Genomic DNA, 17,179 nt, shown 5'->3' with positions numbered 1-17,179 from the left:
CATATAAGCAATTAGGAAATCAGATATTTTGTAAACAAAGACTAACAATCACTAAAAAACAACAGGCTTCACCGTAGATTGGATCAGCATCTAAATTGTACTACAGTTCAACATGTCGTCTAATATTCAAGTGGTAGTACGGTGCCGAGGTAGGAATTCTCGAGAGGTTACGGCGAAATCTCCCCTTATTGTTGACCTACCTAATGATACATACTCGGTTTCCAATCCCACGATAACCGTGAACCAAGACCAGCAATTTTCCACGTTTATTAATTCCATGAATTCCAAAACATACACTGTTGACCAGGTATATGGGTCTCAAGCTGACCAGCTGTTATTATTTGACAAAGTGGCGATGCCGCTTTTCAATGACTTCATCAATGGGTTCAATGTGACGATACTAGCGTATGGGCAGACGGGTACGGGAAAGACATATACAATGTGTGGTAATTGTAATACAGAAGATGCAGTAGGTAAATTGGAGTCTTACAACCCTCTGCTCAATGAAATGGCGGGTATAATTCCTAGGACCTTAAACGAACTTTTCAAATCGTTGGAGAGCGATTCTGGTGCAAACGATTACGTGGTGAAGTGTTCCTTTATTGAGTTATATAACGAAGATTTGAAAGACTTGTTAAATGATGATACCGATAGAAATAGATTGAGAATGTTTGAATCAAAGAAGCCAAATAGTGACACGTTAATTATTCAGAATTTGCAAGAAACCTATATTAATAGTGCCATTGACGGTTTAAACATATTACGAAAGGGCCTAATTAAGCGGAAGACAGCTAGTACTAAACTAAATGATGTATCTTCCAGATCTCATACGATATTTACGGTTAATCTATATAAGAAGCAAGGTAATGAATTCTTCAAGGTTTCTAAAATGAATTTAGTTGATTTGGCTGGATCTGAAAATATCAATAGGTCGGGCGCTGTCAACCAGCGGGCCAAAGAAGCAGGCCTTATTAACCAAAGTTTATTAACTTTAGGCAGAGTGATCAATTCGTTAAGTGATAGGAGCTTATCGGCCTCTAATACGTCACATATTCCTTATAGAGAATCTAAATTGACAAGGCTTCTTCAGGACTCTATTGGAGGTCAAACAAAAACTGCTTTAATTGCAACCATTTCACCAGCTAAAATTAACTTAGAAGAAACGGTCTCTACATTGGAATATGCTTCTCGAGCGAAAAACATACAAAACAAACCACAGTTGGGACAAGATTGTGATTTAATGCTAAAGAAAATCTTATTAAAAGATATGTCAAAAGAAATCACGAAACTAAATAAAGACTTGATTGCTACAAGAAATAAGAATGGTATATGGATGGATGAAAATAATTACAATACATTAATTGAAAATAATGATTTAATTAAGGCTGAACTAAAGGAATCTAACTCAATAATTAACGGATTAAACATGAAAATTAGTCAATTATCTAACTTGAAAAAAACTACTGAATTGAATAACAAGAATTATAAAAGTAAAATCAATGAGTACCAGCTAAAAATTAAGAGCTTGGAAAACATTGAGACTAATAATAAAAAGCAGATATCTGACAATGATACGATGATAAGCACGTTGAATGATAAATTATTTAAATTAAATGAAAATTACAAGTCATCGAAACTACAGTTGACCCAGTTGATTAACAATAGTTTGAATGATTCAATATCGCAGATCGAAAATGTTGTTACTGATTTGAATAATTCTAAAGAGAGTCAAAATAATAGCCTAAATGCAAGTATTAAAAGCATTCAAAATAACTTGCAGACCTGTAAGAATAGCCTATCGGAAACAATAGCTTCAACGAATACTGAATTAAGCCAGTCTATAGATAAGATTCCTAAAATGATGAGTGATATAAATTCTAATTTTCATGATTTTAATGGTATCGTCTCGGATAATGAATCGAAAATAAAAGCAAGTATGTCAGACTTGAAAATTGCCAATGATAAGTTTTCGGGATACATAACAGAAGAGCATTTGGACTCACAAGCTTTAAACAATGTCATTAATCAGATAGTCTCCGAACGAGTTAACGAACAATTGTCCTCGATAAAATCAAACATGTTGAATAAATTTTCTAAATTGCTAGATGATACACACCTTAAGCATGAAAGTCTATTTAAAGATTCAGTCAACGAAGTTTCATCTAAATTTATAAATTTGGAGAGAAATACCTTATTGGAGAGGCAATCTAATTGGTTTCATGAATCAGAGAAGTTTTATAACTCGATTGATAAGGACGCTACTTCATTTAAAAAACAATACCACGATTTCAATGACGAAAATTCCCACAAATTATCTACTACGACCAACAATATCTCATCATTAATTACAAATACCATCAATCCAAACTTAGCTAAAATCAACCAGATAATTGACAAAAACAATTTACTGGATGATATGCCCAAATTAAAATCTATAAGTGATTTGATAATAAAAAAAGATGACAGAGTATGTGAATCATTAAATCACGTTAATCAGAATTTGAATAGCCTTCAGTATGACATAACGTCAAACGAAGCTAATGTTATAATGAAATCACCAGTGCGATCACCCAACAAATCGCCTATTAAACATACAAAACCATCACCTTTTAAGCAACTAAATTCACCGACGAAGGAATCTTCGTCCTCCCCTTCGAAACGGTTACCAAGTGCAAAATCATCCCCCTCCAAGAAATCCCCTTTGAAAAGACAATCATCTTCGATTGCATTAAGCGTTAATACTGACTTACAAAGAACTAAAATCCCACAACTTAGTAGGTCTAATTCAGATAAGGAGAATGTATCGGCGGCCGCTTTCAAAAGAAGAAGAATTATTCATGACGTAAATACTACTCTTAATAAGTAATTGTATAATGTAATTTTAATATAGATTAATATCTGCTGCGAATAATTTAATGTCACAATTTTGAACAGCACTGAGGTTTACAAAATCATAAACCCCATACAAACTGTTTACGTTGATTCAATCAACAATGATAATCGATAAGAGCCATCAATACTTTATTGGATATATATCAGTATCAATAGCATTAATAAGCTGGTCAGTTTATAGCTCCCTTGAGATATCTCCAAATGCTTTCACATTTTTGATCGAATTTACAGATGGTTATAAGTTAGGAATATTGCTTAACTTTTTATTTCTATCATTTGTATTATGTGGCAAGCTTATACAAATATTATTGTTTGGACAATTAAGAATTATAGAAGTTGAACACCTTGTTGAGAAGTTGCCAATATACTTCATCAACTTGTTATTTAACTTAACAACTAATGATAACAATCTAATCTTAAATTGCTTGCTATTGGGCATAGCAGTCAGTTTGAAGATCTTTCATGTCATTCTTATAGATCGGTTGGATTATGTTCATATGAAGATTTTTAATAATTCTTCGAATGAAAGGTATACGACTTCCAAAGTTTTACAAAAATATCTGACAAGTTTGTATTTTTGGTTGATTTTATCGTTTATTATAAGTGATTTTGCAGTTGCTAAGTTCTTAGTTTATGACGTTTTTCAGGGAATTAACTCTGTTACATGCTTATTGTTTGGCTTTCAGTTTGCTGTTCAAGGTGTAGAAGCATTAACGTATTATTCGAAATTACTATTAAATATCTATGAACTTGCATTTTATCGCAACCAGCAGGACGATTTCGATACAGATGAAGAAAACGAGGAAGAATTAGATGAAGAAGAAGAGGAGGAGGATAATGAAAGAGTTTGGGATAATAAGGCTTTCTTTAGCAAAAGCATTGACATATGTTCAGCGTCCTTGAAAGCAATTTCATATTTAGGATTTATTTACTTGCTAACGATCCATTCGGGGTTGTCTTTGCCCATTTCTATGCTACAGGGAACATATTTGTCTTTGAAACAAACTTACAAAGAGATATCGCAATTGTTCGCTTTCATTGAATCTTCTAAAAAGTTAGATAGCCAATTGCCTAATGCGACAAAGGACGAATTAGAATCTTCTGACAACCTATGCATTATTTGCAGGGAAGATATGTTCGCATTGGATGAATATGAAAGAGCTCACCATAAAAAATTATCTGCTAGGAGATACCCCAAAAAATTGAAATGTGGCCATATTCTTCATATGGGTTGCTTAAAGGATTGGCTCGAGAGGTCGGAAATTTGCCCATTATGTAGAAGAAAGGTGTTCCAAACTGAAGAAAATGATTTACAAGAACAAGCACAACCAGAAGCACAACCGGAAGCACAACCGGAAGAACAACCAGAAGAACAACCAGAAGAACAACCAGAAGCACAACCAGAAGCACAACCAGAAGCACAACCAGAAGCACAACCAGAAGCACAGCCACAAGTACCCCTAGAAACCCAACAGGCACAACCTATGCGAACCAACCAAGAGGATACAAGAATAAATGTTGACGAGCAAACACAGAGAAATCAAAATATTTTAAATCAGCTTAATATTCCAGCAGGGTATCCGGAGACTACAATTACTCCACCTCCTACAAGGACAACAGAACCATCCGAAGTATTTCAAACGATAAGACTCCCAACGACAGCTATAATTCCTCAAGACTGGACAATTCTTCCTTTACATAAATCAGCAAATGACAAGTATAAAATCGATTTTTCGACGTTTAACCAAGGAACGCTCACCATAAAACAAAAACCACCCGGTAATGAGTTGAGTATAATTGAGCCAAATTTATCCTCTTCCCGCCATGATGAAATACGTATTAATGAAACCAGAAATACTAACTACACTAATAATGCTAATTAGTCTTACATTTGAAATAGATGCAACTATAATAGTTATGTATGTTATAAAATTTATGAATATATTGCTTTTCAAGACTTTTAATCAAAATCAAAATCGAAATTCATACTCTGACTGTTTTCTTCTAAATTATTATTCATTTCATTATTTTCGGCGTTTTCAAAACTCAGCTTATTCTCATATGAATCAATACTGTTCTGACGACTTTTAACCTTGCCATCAATGTCTCCAAAGATCGGCTCCACATCTAGAGGTGTACTTGAAATATTCCTTATGTGAATGTCATTCTCACTATCGAAATCTCTTTCAGAGCTCGACGATAACGGTGAGTTGGAGTCGTTATGGTCTTCGTTTATTTGTTTCATAATTCCGTTAATTTCATTATTTAGTAGGGATTTAGGGAACTCGAAATTAAACTCCTTACATTTTTCCAAATTTCTCTCGATCACCTTTTGATTTTCTATGACCTTTTTATGTATATCATTTTTGGAAGTGAAAAAGAGATCATCCATTTCATCATTATCTTCATTTTCACTTTCTTCTATTGGTGCTTCGTTTCCAAAACTAGAAAATTTATTCGCTAGTTTAAAATTCTCTAAAAGCTTGCATAGTGCCATTAGGAAATAAAATACCCCATCAGTATCGTATGGGGGCTCTAATAATAATTCGTCAAGTCTATCTCTCAATCTTGTATATTTATTTTTGATCATTAGTCCCCATAACGAAGTTATCACGTACATCGGTGTATGGGTTTTAGACCCAGATCTCCAGATAGGGGCTGATATTTTCCTTGTGTTACTCAAATTGAATGTGTTACTATGTCTGTTAATTATGAAAAATGACGACAACCAATCAAAAAACTTTTCATCTTTAAATAACTTAATATCTTTATTATCATAAGCTGTCTCTTCTCTCTGCCTATTTAAAATCTCAATTCCTAATGGCCACAATGACCGAATATCAACTTTTGGCAATCTAATAAGTAAACAAAAAATTTTATATGCTAATCCCCAATTACGCCTAAGAATATTTACGTGCAATAAAGTTTTAAGATTGTTTATATGATGATTCCTTAAACCAACATTGCCGTTTCTTATCATACTAGGCGAGTCCGTTTCTAATGAGTCGTGTGGGAGTACTTCAAGCCCCTTTGTTTTAATCAAAAAATTCGCTTTAGTCCATGTACTTGACAGGTCAAATGAATTTAAAAACCTATCTAGTTGGTTATCTACTGATTGTTCATTATCCGACTCTTCACTTTCAACCTCATCATTTTCATTAGAGTTAATTAAGTCATCCATTAACTTCTCTGTCATGTTTCCCTGGCCATTTGCGTTATACTTCTTGCCTGATTTTTGTCTATCCAAATTCAAATTTTTATAGAGATGCCATATTTCGAAAGTTTCCTCAGGTCTTATCCTTTCATTAAGTTCTTCATGTATTTTCTTGAGTATTTTCTTTTTAGTTCTAGCCTTATTTAACTTTTGCCTTTGCTGCAATGTCAAATCTTCATTACTTTTGATTTCCTGAAATTTCTGCACTTCAATATATTTAAGTAATAGCCTTTGAAGCTGTTTATGCTTTTTTTTGGAATTTGAATATTTTGGATCAGATAGAAAGTCTTCGAACATTTTCAGTATTATATCATCTTACGTAGGTACTCGGTTGAAAAGAGATAAAATTAAATTTGGGCTTATCTTAGCATATAGAACTTGAAATATGAGATGCGCAAAAGCGATGAAGTCATAATAAAACATTTATTTAATTATAAACACTCTATAATAAACTATTTACAACACATTTTCTGCTTATAGAGTACTATACATCATAATATCACAATGTTTGGAAGTATATACGGGCTAAACTAGATTAGAAGCCCATACCTGGCATACCACCCATACCTGGCATACCGCCAGCTGGAGGAGCAGGAGAGCCCTTTGGTTCTGGAGCTTCGACAATAGCACATTCAGTAGTAGCTAATAAGGAAGCAACACCACTGGCATCGACTAAACCGTTCTTAACGACCTTGAATGGGTCAATAATACCAGCTGCAATCATGTCGGTGAACTCACCCTTTGAAGAATCATAACCGTGGTTGAAGTTTGGTTCATCGTAGATCTTACCAACAATGACAGCACCTTCTTCACCAGCGTTTTCGATGATTCTTCTGGCTGGTTTAGTGATAGCAGACTTAATGATATCAACACCTAATTTTTGATCAAAGTTGGCAGCAGTGGCCTTAATGTCGTCTAAGACTCTTGATGCCTTAATTAAAGCAGTACCACCACCTGGTAAAATACCTTCTTGAACAGCAGCTCTAGTAGCATTCAAAGCATCGTCATAACGATCCTTCTTTTCACTGACTTCGATTTCAGAAGTACCACCAACTCTAACGACTGCAACACCTCCGGATAATTTAGCTAATCTTTCTTGTAACTTTTCCTTTTCGTATTCAGTAGTTTGAATGTCATCGACGCTAGTTCTGATTTGTTCACATCTAGCTTGAATGTTTTCCTTTGAACCTTCACCATTTAAGACAACAGTGTCTTCCTTGGTAATGGTGATAGAACCACAAGAACCTAACAAGTCAATGGTAGCATTTTCAGGCTTCAAGTCTAATTCTTCAGTGAAGACAGTACCCCCAGATAAGATAGCAATATCACCTAAAGTGTTCTTTCTGTTATCACCGAAACCTGGGGCCTTAACAGCACAAACTTGTACTTGACCTCTCAACTTATTTAAAATACAGGCGGCTAAAGCTTCACCATCAATATCTTCGGCGATGATCAATAAAGGTCTTCTTTGTTGGTTAGATAATTCCAAAGAAGGCAAGATATCTTGAATAGAAGAAATCTTCTTTTCGGATAACAAAATCAAAGGGTTTTCAAATTCAACCTTACCAGATTTGGTGTTGGTGATGAAGTAAGGAGAAATGAAACCACGGTCGAATCTCATACCTTCGGTGACTTCCAATTCATCTTCTAAGGTCTTACCTTCCTTGACGGTAATGACACCTTCCTTACCAACCTTTTCCATAGCAGAGGCCAATAAATCACCAATGTGCTTGTCACCATTAGCAGAGATAGTGGCAACTTGAGCAATTTCTTCAGATGTGGTAATTTCCTTTTTGTTGTTTTGTAAAAAGCTAACTACGGCTTCAACGGCTGCTTGCGAACCTCTTCTCAAGTCCATTGGGTTACAACCAGCAGCAACATTCTTAACCGATTCGGTGAAGATGGATCTACCTAAAACAGTAGCTGATGTTGTACCATCACCAGCTGATTCGTTTGTCTTGGAAGCAACTTCTTGTAATAACTTGGCACCCATATCTTCGAATTTGTCTTGTAAAGTGATCGACTTAGCAACGGTAACACCATCCTTAGTGATCTTTGGGGATCCGAATTGCTGTTCAATCAAAACATTTCTACCTTTTGGTCCTAAGGTAACAGATACAGCATCCGCCAATGTGTTAACACCCTTTAATAAGGCCGCTCTACCTTCAACACCGAATTTTAATTCCTTATGAGAAAGGTTACGAGCAAGAGAAATAGTGGTTTTCTTTAAAGAAGGACGAACAGATCTCAACATGATGCTTAGTTTATTTGGTTATCAACTTTACTTTTAGATTGATTATAGTTGATAGAATTTATAATTTTTCAATTTATATTCATGAGTTTTGAGTCTTCCAGAAAATTCTTTTTGCCGGGGAGATCGTGCGGGTTACAAATCCGAGATTAGGCTGCAATTTTCAACTACATTAATGGGTCAGTAAAAGCATTTTATAGCATTATTTATGAGATTAATATTTAATTAGGTATTAAGAAACTCTATGAAGAGTGTAAGTTTTTAAGTATGTAATTATAATATAGGTTGTAAGCGTACGTGATTTCAAATGAACATAAACCGATTATAAGACAAATGCGTACTTAGACTTATGTCTAATACGAGCGCCATATATGTAGAACATAAATGGGACTGGAATCATTACAGCAGCGAGGCAACCTAACAATGTACTGGCCCATTTGATTTCCATATTGACAAACATTTGCTTAGCAAAAAGTGGGAAAGCTGCAGCAAAGGCGGATCTCAAGAAGGCATTACCAGCTAATGCAGAAGCGGCAAGGACTAAGTAACACTCAATGATGTAGTTGATAGAGGGTAAGAAAATGACAATCAAACCAAAGCCGATTGGCGCAGCACCAATAGTTGGAACGATCCAGTGGACTTTATCGGGATAATCACCAGCCCAACCTAACCAGAACAAACCGCCAGCGAATGCGAAAGAACCTATCATCATAGCTGGTAATCTTTCTTCAGGAACTGGTTTACCATTATTTTCATTCATAATTCTTGTATATCTACCATCGAAGAAGACGCAAACAAATCCTCCTATAACGATACCTATCAACATAGAAAGATAAGGTAATTCACTGACACCCAGGGAGAAATGATAATTACCGGCGAAGATCAAAGGAACGGCAGTTAAAAACAAATATAACAAACCGTAAATAAATGCATTGTAGATAGTGATCAATAATAAGATAGGTTCTTTGAGCAACATGACTAATGGTCTGGATATGGTGTTTTCACAAATTTCTTTCACGGATAAAGAAACCTCATCATGAGGTGCTTGAATACCCCAGTTTCCGGTTCTTCTTCTTAAAACTTCAGCCTTCTTGACCAAAATTATCGGGTGGTGAGTTTCTTCATAAAAGAAAACAACCCCTATCAATGCAATAACTCCGACTATACCACTGAAATATGAGGTCCATCTCCAGCCTAAGCGTGGATTCTTAATAATGAAACCACCAAAAATTGGTGCCAACATTGGACCACCAAATAAAACCATGGCAAAAATGGCCATAGCTTGCCCTCTCTTCGCGGCTCCATACATATCAGCGATAGAAGCTGGAACAACGACTAATGGAGCAGCACCAATAAGACCAGCAAAGAATCTACAAATCATGATGGTTTGAATATCCTTTGCCGTAGCAACTGCAAATGAAAAGCAGACGTAGCCAAGACACGAAGGTACCATCACAACCTTTCTACCATAAAGTTCAGACAAAGGACCCCACACAACAGGACCGGCAGCAAAACCCAACACGAACAACGACACCCCCAATGCCGCAACACTTGTCCCAACATGGTAAGTTTCCATGATGATAGGATTAGCTGCGGAAAACATAGCTGAACCAAGAGAAACCGAAAGAGCGGTAAGCCCTACAACCACACAGGAATATACCTTTTTGACTGACGGCCAATTATGCGGATGTATAGGATCATCCGGACCATTATATTCAACCATGTATGGCTCTCTTGAGCCTAACGGTGGTGGATATTCTTTACCTCCACCCATAGGAGGCATCGGTTCATCAGTCTCATTGGCTTTGCTCATCAAACTTTCTGATCCTGTCAACCGTTGACTTAATGTTCTCGATGCTTCCACACTAGATTCATAACGACTCAATTCATCTCCGCCTTGTGGAACACAATCCTCTTTACCATTCTCTAAATCCCCTGTGAATGGTTCTGGCTCCTCCTGTGCTAAACCTTCAGAAACACCGTCTCTGTCCACAGGTGTGACGAACGACGAAGAAGAGCTCTCTAAAGCATTACTTACCTCCTTATTGATATTTTCTGTTGGAACTGACATACTATATATATGTACTTGCAGAATATGGAACTAGTACCTGGACTAAATAAAAACTGCATTTAAAGACTGGATGCGGTTTATTTAAATAAATTTCTGTTGAGAAATTCTAAATAGGAAATGTCAAAATTTGTAAATACGAATTTTCGATTACTAACAATTTACTTTAATCGGGAAAAACTTTTTTCTTTTGCGCCGACCTTTATAACATTTCCATAATCAGTCACTTCTATATCACATCAATTTCCAATGAGTGTATTTGCATCCTCAGCGATGAGTGGGAATCTCACATTGTAGCAATCGTTGTTCGCAATGGACTACTCCAATGCTCTTTGTGATACAATTCCCCACATATGGATCATGTATTCGTTCTTGTCATGTTGATTTTCTAGAGGTGAAGACAAGATCACTAGAACTATGAATATGGATTATAGTTAGGCGTAATAGAAGGCTGTGAAGCAAAAGCATGTAGGATGTAAAGCCGTACGAATTGTTTACATCGGCAAAATTAACACCGATTTTCGGACGGGCGTACAACATATGTGCATCCGCTCCGAAATTTTGGTCAAAAAGGAACGGCTGCTGTAATATTCGGCCGAATAATTGAGTCAAATCGGCCGAATATAGGACGTAAGGATGCAAATAGAAAGGTGCCAAAACACTTAGCAATCTTTTAATTAGAGATACAGGTGTAAGGATCTTTGAAAGACTGAGGTAAGGATGTTCCATATTGACTTTGTACGACAGCATCAAAATATGTATTATCAGTAGGCTTCTATGACTGAGAGTAGAAGTTGACAGTTATAATAAGGGTTGACAGGCTAGTATGGAAAGCGATGGATTCGTGCCGATTACAGCTATTTTCTACGCGGTGTTCCACCCCACAGAGGGTACAAAAGTGTTGAATCAAGTGCCTGAAGGTTCAATTGGGAACTCCAGTACAAGTGATTCAAATGGCATTATCTTTAACTTCGACACGATTAAAAATTATATTATACCGAAGCCTAAGTTGTGCAACAAGTTGATTTCTATAAAGATTGACCGGTTCAAGGTATTAGGGTATCCGGTGAATATCGAAAACGAGAAGTATTCCAGAAACTCATTCAATTTCAATTTCTGTTTTGTGTTTCCCTATAACAGCGATACTACTCCTTACGAATCTGCCATCAAGCGGATGGGAAAGATGTTCCAAGTTTTAGAAGAGCAGAGTTTCATATTGTCGAAATTGGACAAATTTGGGTCATTTTTTAAGAATAAAGATGAATATCCAACCGAGAATCTGCTAATGATTAATGAATTTATCACGCCAGGATTTAGAAGGACACAGAAGGTTAACTTATCGTCGATTGAGTCATTAATACACCAGATTTACCAGGACTTGAACAATTATTCCGAGTGTTGTATACCGTTGGATAGCGCCAACTCGGTGGATATCAAGTTGTTTCCTATTTTACCACCCCCGGTTAACACCAAGGCGTACCAAGTACCAATTCTAACTGTTAAGCTAAGTCTGCTAGTGGATATAAACTGGGACCCAACAATGCTTAAAATCTTACCATATATTGACGGGATCAACTCTATAAAAAGGATAAGTCAGCTTGCTGATGCGGACTATATTCTCACCAAACAGTGCATCCAACATTTGATGCACTATAAATGCATAAACATGATTGATATCTTTCAGTTCAGCAATATTTATGCTCCAACAAATCACATTGGAAATTTCTTGACATTGAATAATATTGCAGAAGAATGCCAAGCATATATAATCACCAACGAACCCAATTTATTGAATGAATTACCGGTAAATGAAGATCTGGATATACAATCGTCTACATTTCCCAATTCAGCATCACCCACAAGCAAACATTCATCGATATTCAAAGCATCAAAGAAGAAATTTAGCGGCGAGACCACCGTCATACCATCAAAAGCCAGTCTATTTTATCTCTATAGATCGTTGAACCAAGGTCAAACGGTGAAGGAGTGGTATATGCAGCATCGAAAATACCTCAACAATATAGACGTAAGACGATTTATTAATTTTGGAGTAATCAGAGGCATCCTCTACCGAGTCCATTCGTATCCCATTTTAAACTCGCTTACAAAATCGCTTGAGAACAAAAACGACAACGAACTAGACAAAATAATCGACCTTTTCAAGGCAAAGACAAACCCGAACGTCTACCCTGTCAACGAATCACTAGCAAACAAATCCTTATTGAAGAGCATAGTACACGAGACTAATTTGAAAACCAGCAATGCCAAGTCCAAAAGAAGAGTCAGTTTTAACTACGATGTTCACAAATCAGCATACCAACTGGAAGATGCTGACGATAGTGATAATGACCCTCAGTCTTCTGATACTGATTCGTTTAATTCAGACGTATCAAACGACGAAGACGTACAAGACAACGTTGAGGAGTTGGGGAGGGGCGAGGAAGACGATATAATTGTACTCATAAAATTACTAAGGGGGTTGCAGAACTATGACTCGATCAACACCGAAATGCAGAAATCACGGTTCGAAATCGAGGCATTATTAAGGAAGTTAGGACCACATAATAACATACACAGTTGATGGTGTATGATAACGAGTCCGGGTAATACGTAGTTGATGTTTTGTGTTACAGGTCAATTTTAATCGCGACAATTGTTTATTTTGTTTATTTTGTTTGTTTTGTTGTTTCTCAAGGCAATTTATCGTTTTTCGTCTACAGAAGTAACAGTTAAAGTCAAACAAACATGTCAGGTAAAGGGAAAGTACACGGCGGTAAAGGTAAATCGTCCGAAACAGCCAAGTCAACCACGTCGCATTCTGCTAGAGCAGGATTGCAATTCCCAGTGGGTAGAATTAAGAGATACTTGAAGAGAACTGCGCAAAACAAAATCAGAGTTGGATCTAAGTCCGCCATCTACTTAACGGCCGTGTTGGAATATTTGACCGCTGAAGTGTTGGAATTGGCTGGTAACGCGGCCAAGGACTTGAAGGTAAAGAGAATCACCCCAAGACACTTGCAATTGGCCATCAGAGGAGATGAAGAATTGGATAACTTGATCAAGGCCACCATTGCGTTCGGGGGTGTATTGCCACATATCAACAAAGCCTTGTTATTGAAGGTTGAAAAGAAGAAGCAAAAATAAATGTGAAGTTGCCACTAAGCGGCCCGAATTCGCAGGGTGCTTTTTATTTCGTTAGTTTTTGTATTATATTACTTTGAGTTTTCTTCGCTAGAAGGACACCTCAATCAATATTTGTATACTATTAATATATTGTATCGTAAGTACTGCGCTGTAAGGATGTTAGCACCGACACCAATGCATAGACGACCTCGTAAGTGGGGCGACCCCATACCAAGAACGAAAACGGAGTTAATCTACACCAATACCCAAATGGGGACCCAGTAGAAACCTAATATGGGCCCGTTCACGTCCAATTGCGTATGCCAATGTTTTCTATTTCTATGTACAAATGCTATTTAGCAGACGCATCTGCGGCTTTGTTGGCGGGCCCGTTGGTGGGTCGTTCGACAAGCTTCGTCTTCATTTCTTCCAATTCGTGCTGGAGGGCCACGATCTCGTCTTGGAGAAACGTAATGTCGTCCTGGACGTTGGATTTCTCAAGATTCGTCTTCTTTCTGCTCCGGAACGACTCAAAAAGAATCAACGATCCCGCCACCGAAAACACAAACATTTCACTCAAAAAATTGGCCCCCTTCTCGATGGCCTTGTTGTCGTTCAACGGGCGAATCTTGATCTTCTTTTCCCCCACTAGGTTCATTCTCATCTTCAAATCGGTATGGTGCATCATCTGGGCAAACCATATACACTTGCGACGGAAGTTCTCGTGTTCCTTTGCCTGGGCCTTGATAGAGTTAGATATTGGCTTGGCCACCGTCCTGATCAACAACGACGTGAATTTCAACGCAAGCCCACTCATTTATTGTATATATACTCTCACTCTGCTTGCTCTGCTCACTCTGCTTACTGCGCTCATTCTCACTTCGCTCACTCGCACTATCTACGTGTGCAACTCGCTCGTTTGCTTTATCTACACTACCACTGCTGTTTACAGACATCTACACCACCACTTTTGTTCACCATTTCTTCGGCCCACCTATCAATAGGAGCTATGATCACATGATGCATACTATGACAATAGCTGTAGTCATTAATCGACCGGCTCGTAAACTCACGGCCGCCCTCCTGCCGGCATATTTTTCTTGACTATGGAGTTTAGTACCACCGATGTAAACCTATTGGGAAATGTGTAAAAATCCACTACCATGTTCCCCAGATTTGAAAATTTGTGGGTCAAGAAGTTTTGAGAGATACGAAAAGTTGGTCGTTGGGACCCAAAGGGGGTGGGGAAGGAGGGGAATGTAAGTCCGAGAACCAATAGTATATAAAGTAAGTAAGCGCCAGGAAAAAGCAGCGATAAGGATAGTAGCAGATATATAGGAAATAGATATAAAGCTTTTACCTATACAATGACACCACACTCTACACACGTAACGTTGGACCATGAGGGTATTATCCAACCCCCAGCGGAATTTAAGGAAAGATCGAAGTCCAAACCCAACTTGGCAGACTTTGAGACCTATAGCAAGATGTACAAGGAATCGATTGAGAACCCCAGCAAATTTTTTGGCGAACAAGCGTTGGAACACTTGAGTTGGGACCGTCCTTTTGACGAAGCCAGATACCCCGTGAGTAGCGAGCAGGACTTTGCAGACGGGGACATTGCGTCGTGGTTTGTGAACGGGCAATTGAACGCTTCGTATAACGCAGTTGACAGATGGGCCATCAAGAATCCTAACAAGCCGGCGATAATCTACGAGGCAGACGAGGAAAACGAAGGTCGTATTATCACGTACGGCCAGTTGTTGAAGGACGTGTGTAAGTTGGCACAATGCTTGACGAAATTGGGCATCAGAAAGGGAGATTCTGTGGCAGTATACTTGCCAATGATCCCTGAGGCGTTAGTGACTTTGTTAGCGATTGTGAGAATTGGGGCCGTCCATTCGGTTGTATTCGCCGGGTTTTCATCTAGCTCGTTGAAGGACCGTATCTTGGACGCCAGCTCGAAGATTGTTATCACCACTGATGAGTCGAAGAGAGGTGGTAAGACCATTGAGACCAAGAAGATTGTGGATGATGCGTTGAAGAACTGTCCTGACGTGACAAACGTCTTGCTTTTCAAGAGAACCGGCAACGCCCATATTCCGTTCACCGAAGGCAGGGACTTGTGGTGGCACGAGGAAATGGCCAAGTACGGACCATACTTCCCACCGGTACCAGTCAACTCGGAAGACCCATTATTTTTATTGTACACCTCGGGTTCGACAGGTAAGCCGAAGGGTATCCAGCACTCGACCGCGGGGTACTTGTTGGGGGCTGCCATGACGTCCAAGTACACGTTCGACGTGCACGAAGACGACGTGTTATTTACCGCAGGAGATGTGGGTTGGATTACTGGACACACATATGTGGTATACGGTCCGTTATTATGTGGGGCCACCACCGTGGTGTTTGAAGGTACCCCAGCCCACCCTAACTACTCGAGATACTGGGAAATTGTCGACAAGTATCAGGTCACCCAGTTCTACGTTGCTCCTACTGCTTTGAGATTATTAAAGAGAGCCGGCACCAAGTATATAGAAAACTATAAGTTGGATTCCTTGAGAGTTTTAGGTTCTGTTGGTGAACCAATTGCAGCCGAAATCTGGCACTGGTATAACGACAACATTGGTAGACGCAAGTGTCACATTGTTGATACCTACTGGCAAACAGAATCGGGGTCACACATGTTAGCGCCATTAGCCGGTATTACTCCAACTAAACCAGGCTCTGCCTCGTTACCATGTTTTGGTATTGATGCGAAAATCTTGGACCCAGTTAGTGGTAAGGAATTGAAGGAAAATGATGTCGAGGGGGTCCTTTGTGTCAAATCGTGCTGGCCATCAATTAGTAGAGGTATTTACAACGACTATGCCAGATTTATTGAAACTTACTTGAAGCCATACCCAAATCATTATTTCTCAGGTGATGGGGCTGCAAGAGACGTTGACGGATTCTACTGGATTTTAGGTAGAGTCGACGATGTTGTTAATGTCTCCGGTCACAGGTTGTCTACGGCGGAAATTGAAGCTGCCTTGATCTTACATGAATCTGTTGCTGAATGTGCAGTTGTTGGGTACGCAGACGAGTTGACGGGTCAAGCAGTTGCCGCTTATGTTTCATTGAAATCTAACGTATCTGAAGACCTAGAAGTGATCAAGAAAGAATTGATCCTAACTGTTCGTAAGGAAATCGGTCCTTTTGCAACTCCAAAGACAATTTTGTTGGTAGATGATTTACCTAAGACTAGATCAGGTAAGATCATGAGAAGAATTTTGAGAAAAGTTTTGGCTGGTGAAGAAGACCAATTGGGTGATATTTCAACATTATCGAATCCTGGTGTTGTTGCTCAAATCATTGATGTAGTCAAGGCTACTCGTAAGTAAGTACCAGACTTTAGACTCTCATAAGAGACATGTCCCATATTTAAGTTATTAAAGAAGCTTGTTTTTATACTATTTATATGTTATCAGAAATCGATTTTTATCAATCAATCATTTGTAGATTACTTGAGTATCTTGGCCACTTATATATATAGACTTTCGCCTAACCTTACATTAAACTTAGTATACAGATGCAATGTTTATTTTCTTCTATTCGCTAATGCGTGACTTAATTAATCCTGAACGTATTT

The 17,179-nt window shown here is 38.1% G+C and overlaps 10 protein-coding genes across 10 annotated transcripts; 5 read left to right on the top strand and 5 right to left on the bottom strand. All coding sequences in view use genetic code 12, as the record gives it.

The window, feature by feature from the left end:
* Window positions 1–112: 112 nt before the first annotated feature.
* DEHA2E05874g (DEHA2E05874p) lies at window positions 113–2,866 on the top strand (the record flags this gene model as incomplete). The annotated part of the gene is made up of 1 exon (XM_459578.1): window positions 113–2,866. The coding sequence occupies one exon, from the start codon at window positions 113–115 to the stop codon at window positions 2,864–2,866; it is 2,754 nt and encodes a 917-aa protein (XP_459578.2).
* A 127-nt stretch (window positions 2,867–2,993) lies between these two features.
* On the top strand, window positions 2,994–4,775 carry DEHA2E05852g (DEHA2E05852p; the record flags this gene model as incomplete). Its single annotated transcript, XM_459577.1, has 1 exon — window positions 2,994–4,775. The coding sequence occupies one exon, from the start codon at window positions 2,994–2,996 to the stop codon at window positions 4,773–4,775; it is 1,782 nt and encodes a 593-aa protein (XP_459577.2).
* Window positions 4,776–4,852: 77 nt separating this feature from the next.
* On the bottom strand, window positions 4,853–6,403 carry DEHA2E05830g (DEHA2E05830p; the record flags this gene model as incomplete). The annotated part of the gene is made up of 1 exon (XM_459576.1): window positions 4,853–6,403. One exon carries the CDS (start codon window positions 6,401–6,403, stop codon window positions 4,853–4,855), a length of 1,551 nt encoding a protein of 516 aa, XP_459576.2.
* Window positions 6,404–6,641: 238 nt separating this feature from the next.
* On the bottom strand, window positions 6,642–8,360 carry DEHA2E05808g (DEHA2E05808p; the record flags this gene model as incomplete). The annotated part of the gene is made up of 1 exon (XM_459575.1): window positions 6,642–8,360. One exon carries the CDS (start codon window positions 8,358–8,360, stop codon window positions 6,642–6,644), a length of 1,719 nt encoding a protein of 572 aa, XP_459575.1.
* Window positions 8,361–8,679: 319 nt separating this feature from the next.
* Window positions 8,680–10,428, bottom strand: DEHA2E05786g (DEHA2E05786p; the record flags this gene model as incomplete). Its single annotated transcript, XM_459574.1, has 1 exon — window positions 8,680–10,428. One exon carries the CDS (start codon window positions 10,426–10,428, stop codon window positions 8,680–8,682), a length of 1,749 nt encoding a protein of 582 aa, XP_459574.2.
* A 372-nt stretch (window positions 10,429–10,800) lies between these two features.
* Window positions 10,801–11,175, bottom strand: DEHA2E05764g (DEHA2E05764p; the record flags this gene model as incomplete). The annotated part of the gene is made up of 1 exon (XM_459573.1): window positions 10,801–11,175. One exon carries the CDS (start codon window positions 11,173–11,175, stop codon window positions 10,801–10,803), a length of 375 nt encoding a protein of 124 aa, XP_459573.2.
* A 76-nt stretch (window positions 11,176–11,251) lies between these two features.
* Window positions 11,252–13,006, top strand: DEHA2E05742g (DEHA2E05742p; the record flags this gene model as incomplete). The annotated part of the gene is made up of 1 exon (XM_459572.1): window positions 11,252–13,006. One exon carries the CDS (start codon window positions 11,252–11,254, stop codon window positions 13,004–13,006), a length of 1,755 nt encoding a protein of 584 aa, XP_459572.2.
* Window positions 13,007–13,170: 164 nt separating this feature from the next.
* DEHA2E05720g (DEHA2E05720p) lies at window positions 13,171–13,569 on the top strand (the record flags this gene model as incomplete). Its single annotated transcript, XM_459571.1, has 1 exon — window positions 13,171–13,569. One exon carries the CDS (start codon window positions 13,171–13,173, stop codon window positions 13,567–13,569), a length of 399 nt encoding a protein of 132 aa, XP_459571.1.
* Window positions 13,570–13,900: 331 nt separating this feature from the next.
* Window positions 13,901–14,365, bottom strand: DEHA2E05698g (DEHA2E05698p; the record flags this gene model as incomplete). The annotated part of the gene is made up of 1 exon (XM_459570.1): window positions 13,901–14,365. One exon carries the CDS (start codon window positions 14,363–14,365, stop codon window positions 13,901–13,903), a length of 465 nt encoding a protein of 154 aa, XP_459570.1.
* Window positions 14,366–14,915: 550 nt separating this feature from the next.
* On the top strand, window positions 14,916–16,931 carry DEHA2E05676g (acetate--CoA ligase; the record flags this gene model as incomplete). Its single annotated transcript, XM_459568.1, has 1 exon — window positions 14,916–16,931. The coding sequence occupies one exon, from the start codon at window positions 14,916–14,918 to the stop codon at window positions 16,929–16,931; it is 2,016 nt and encodes a 671-aa protein (XP_459568.1).
* Window positions 16,932–17,179: the final 248 nt, after the last annotated feature.

This window comes from Debaryomyces hansenii (assembly GCF_000006445.2).
Source record: "Debaryomyces hansenii CBS767 chromosome E complete sequence".
In the NCBI taxonomy this organism is placed as follows: Eukaryota; Fungi; Ascomycota; class Pichiomycetes; order Serinales; family Debaryomycetaceae; genus Debaryomyces; species Debaryomyces hansenii.
The sequence above is the reverse complement of the archived record's forward strand: the minus strand, read 5'-3'. Positions and strand labels throughout refer to the sequence as shown.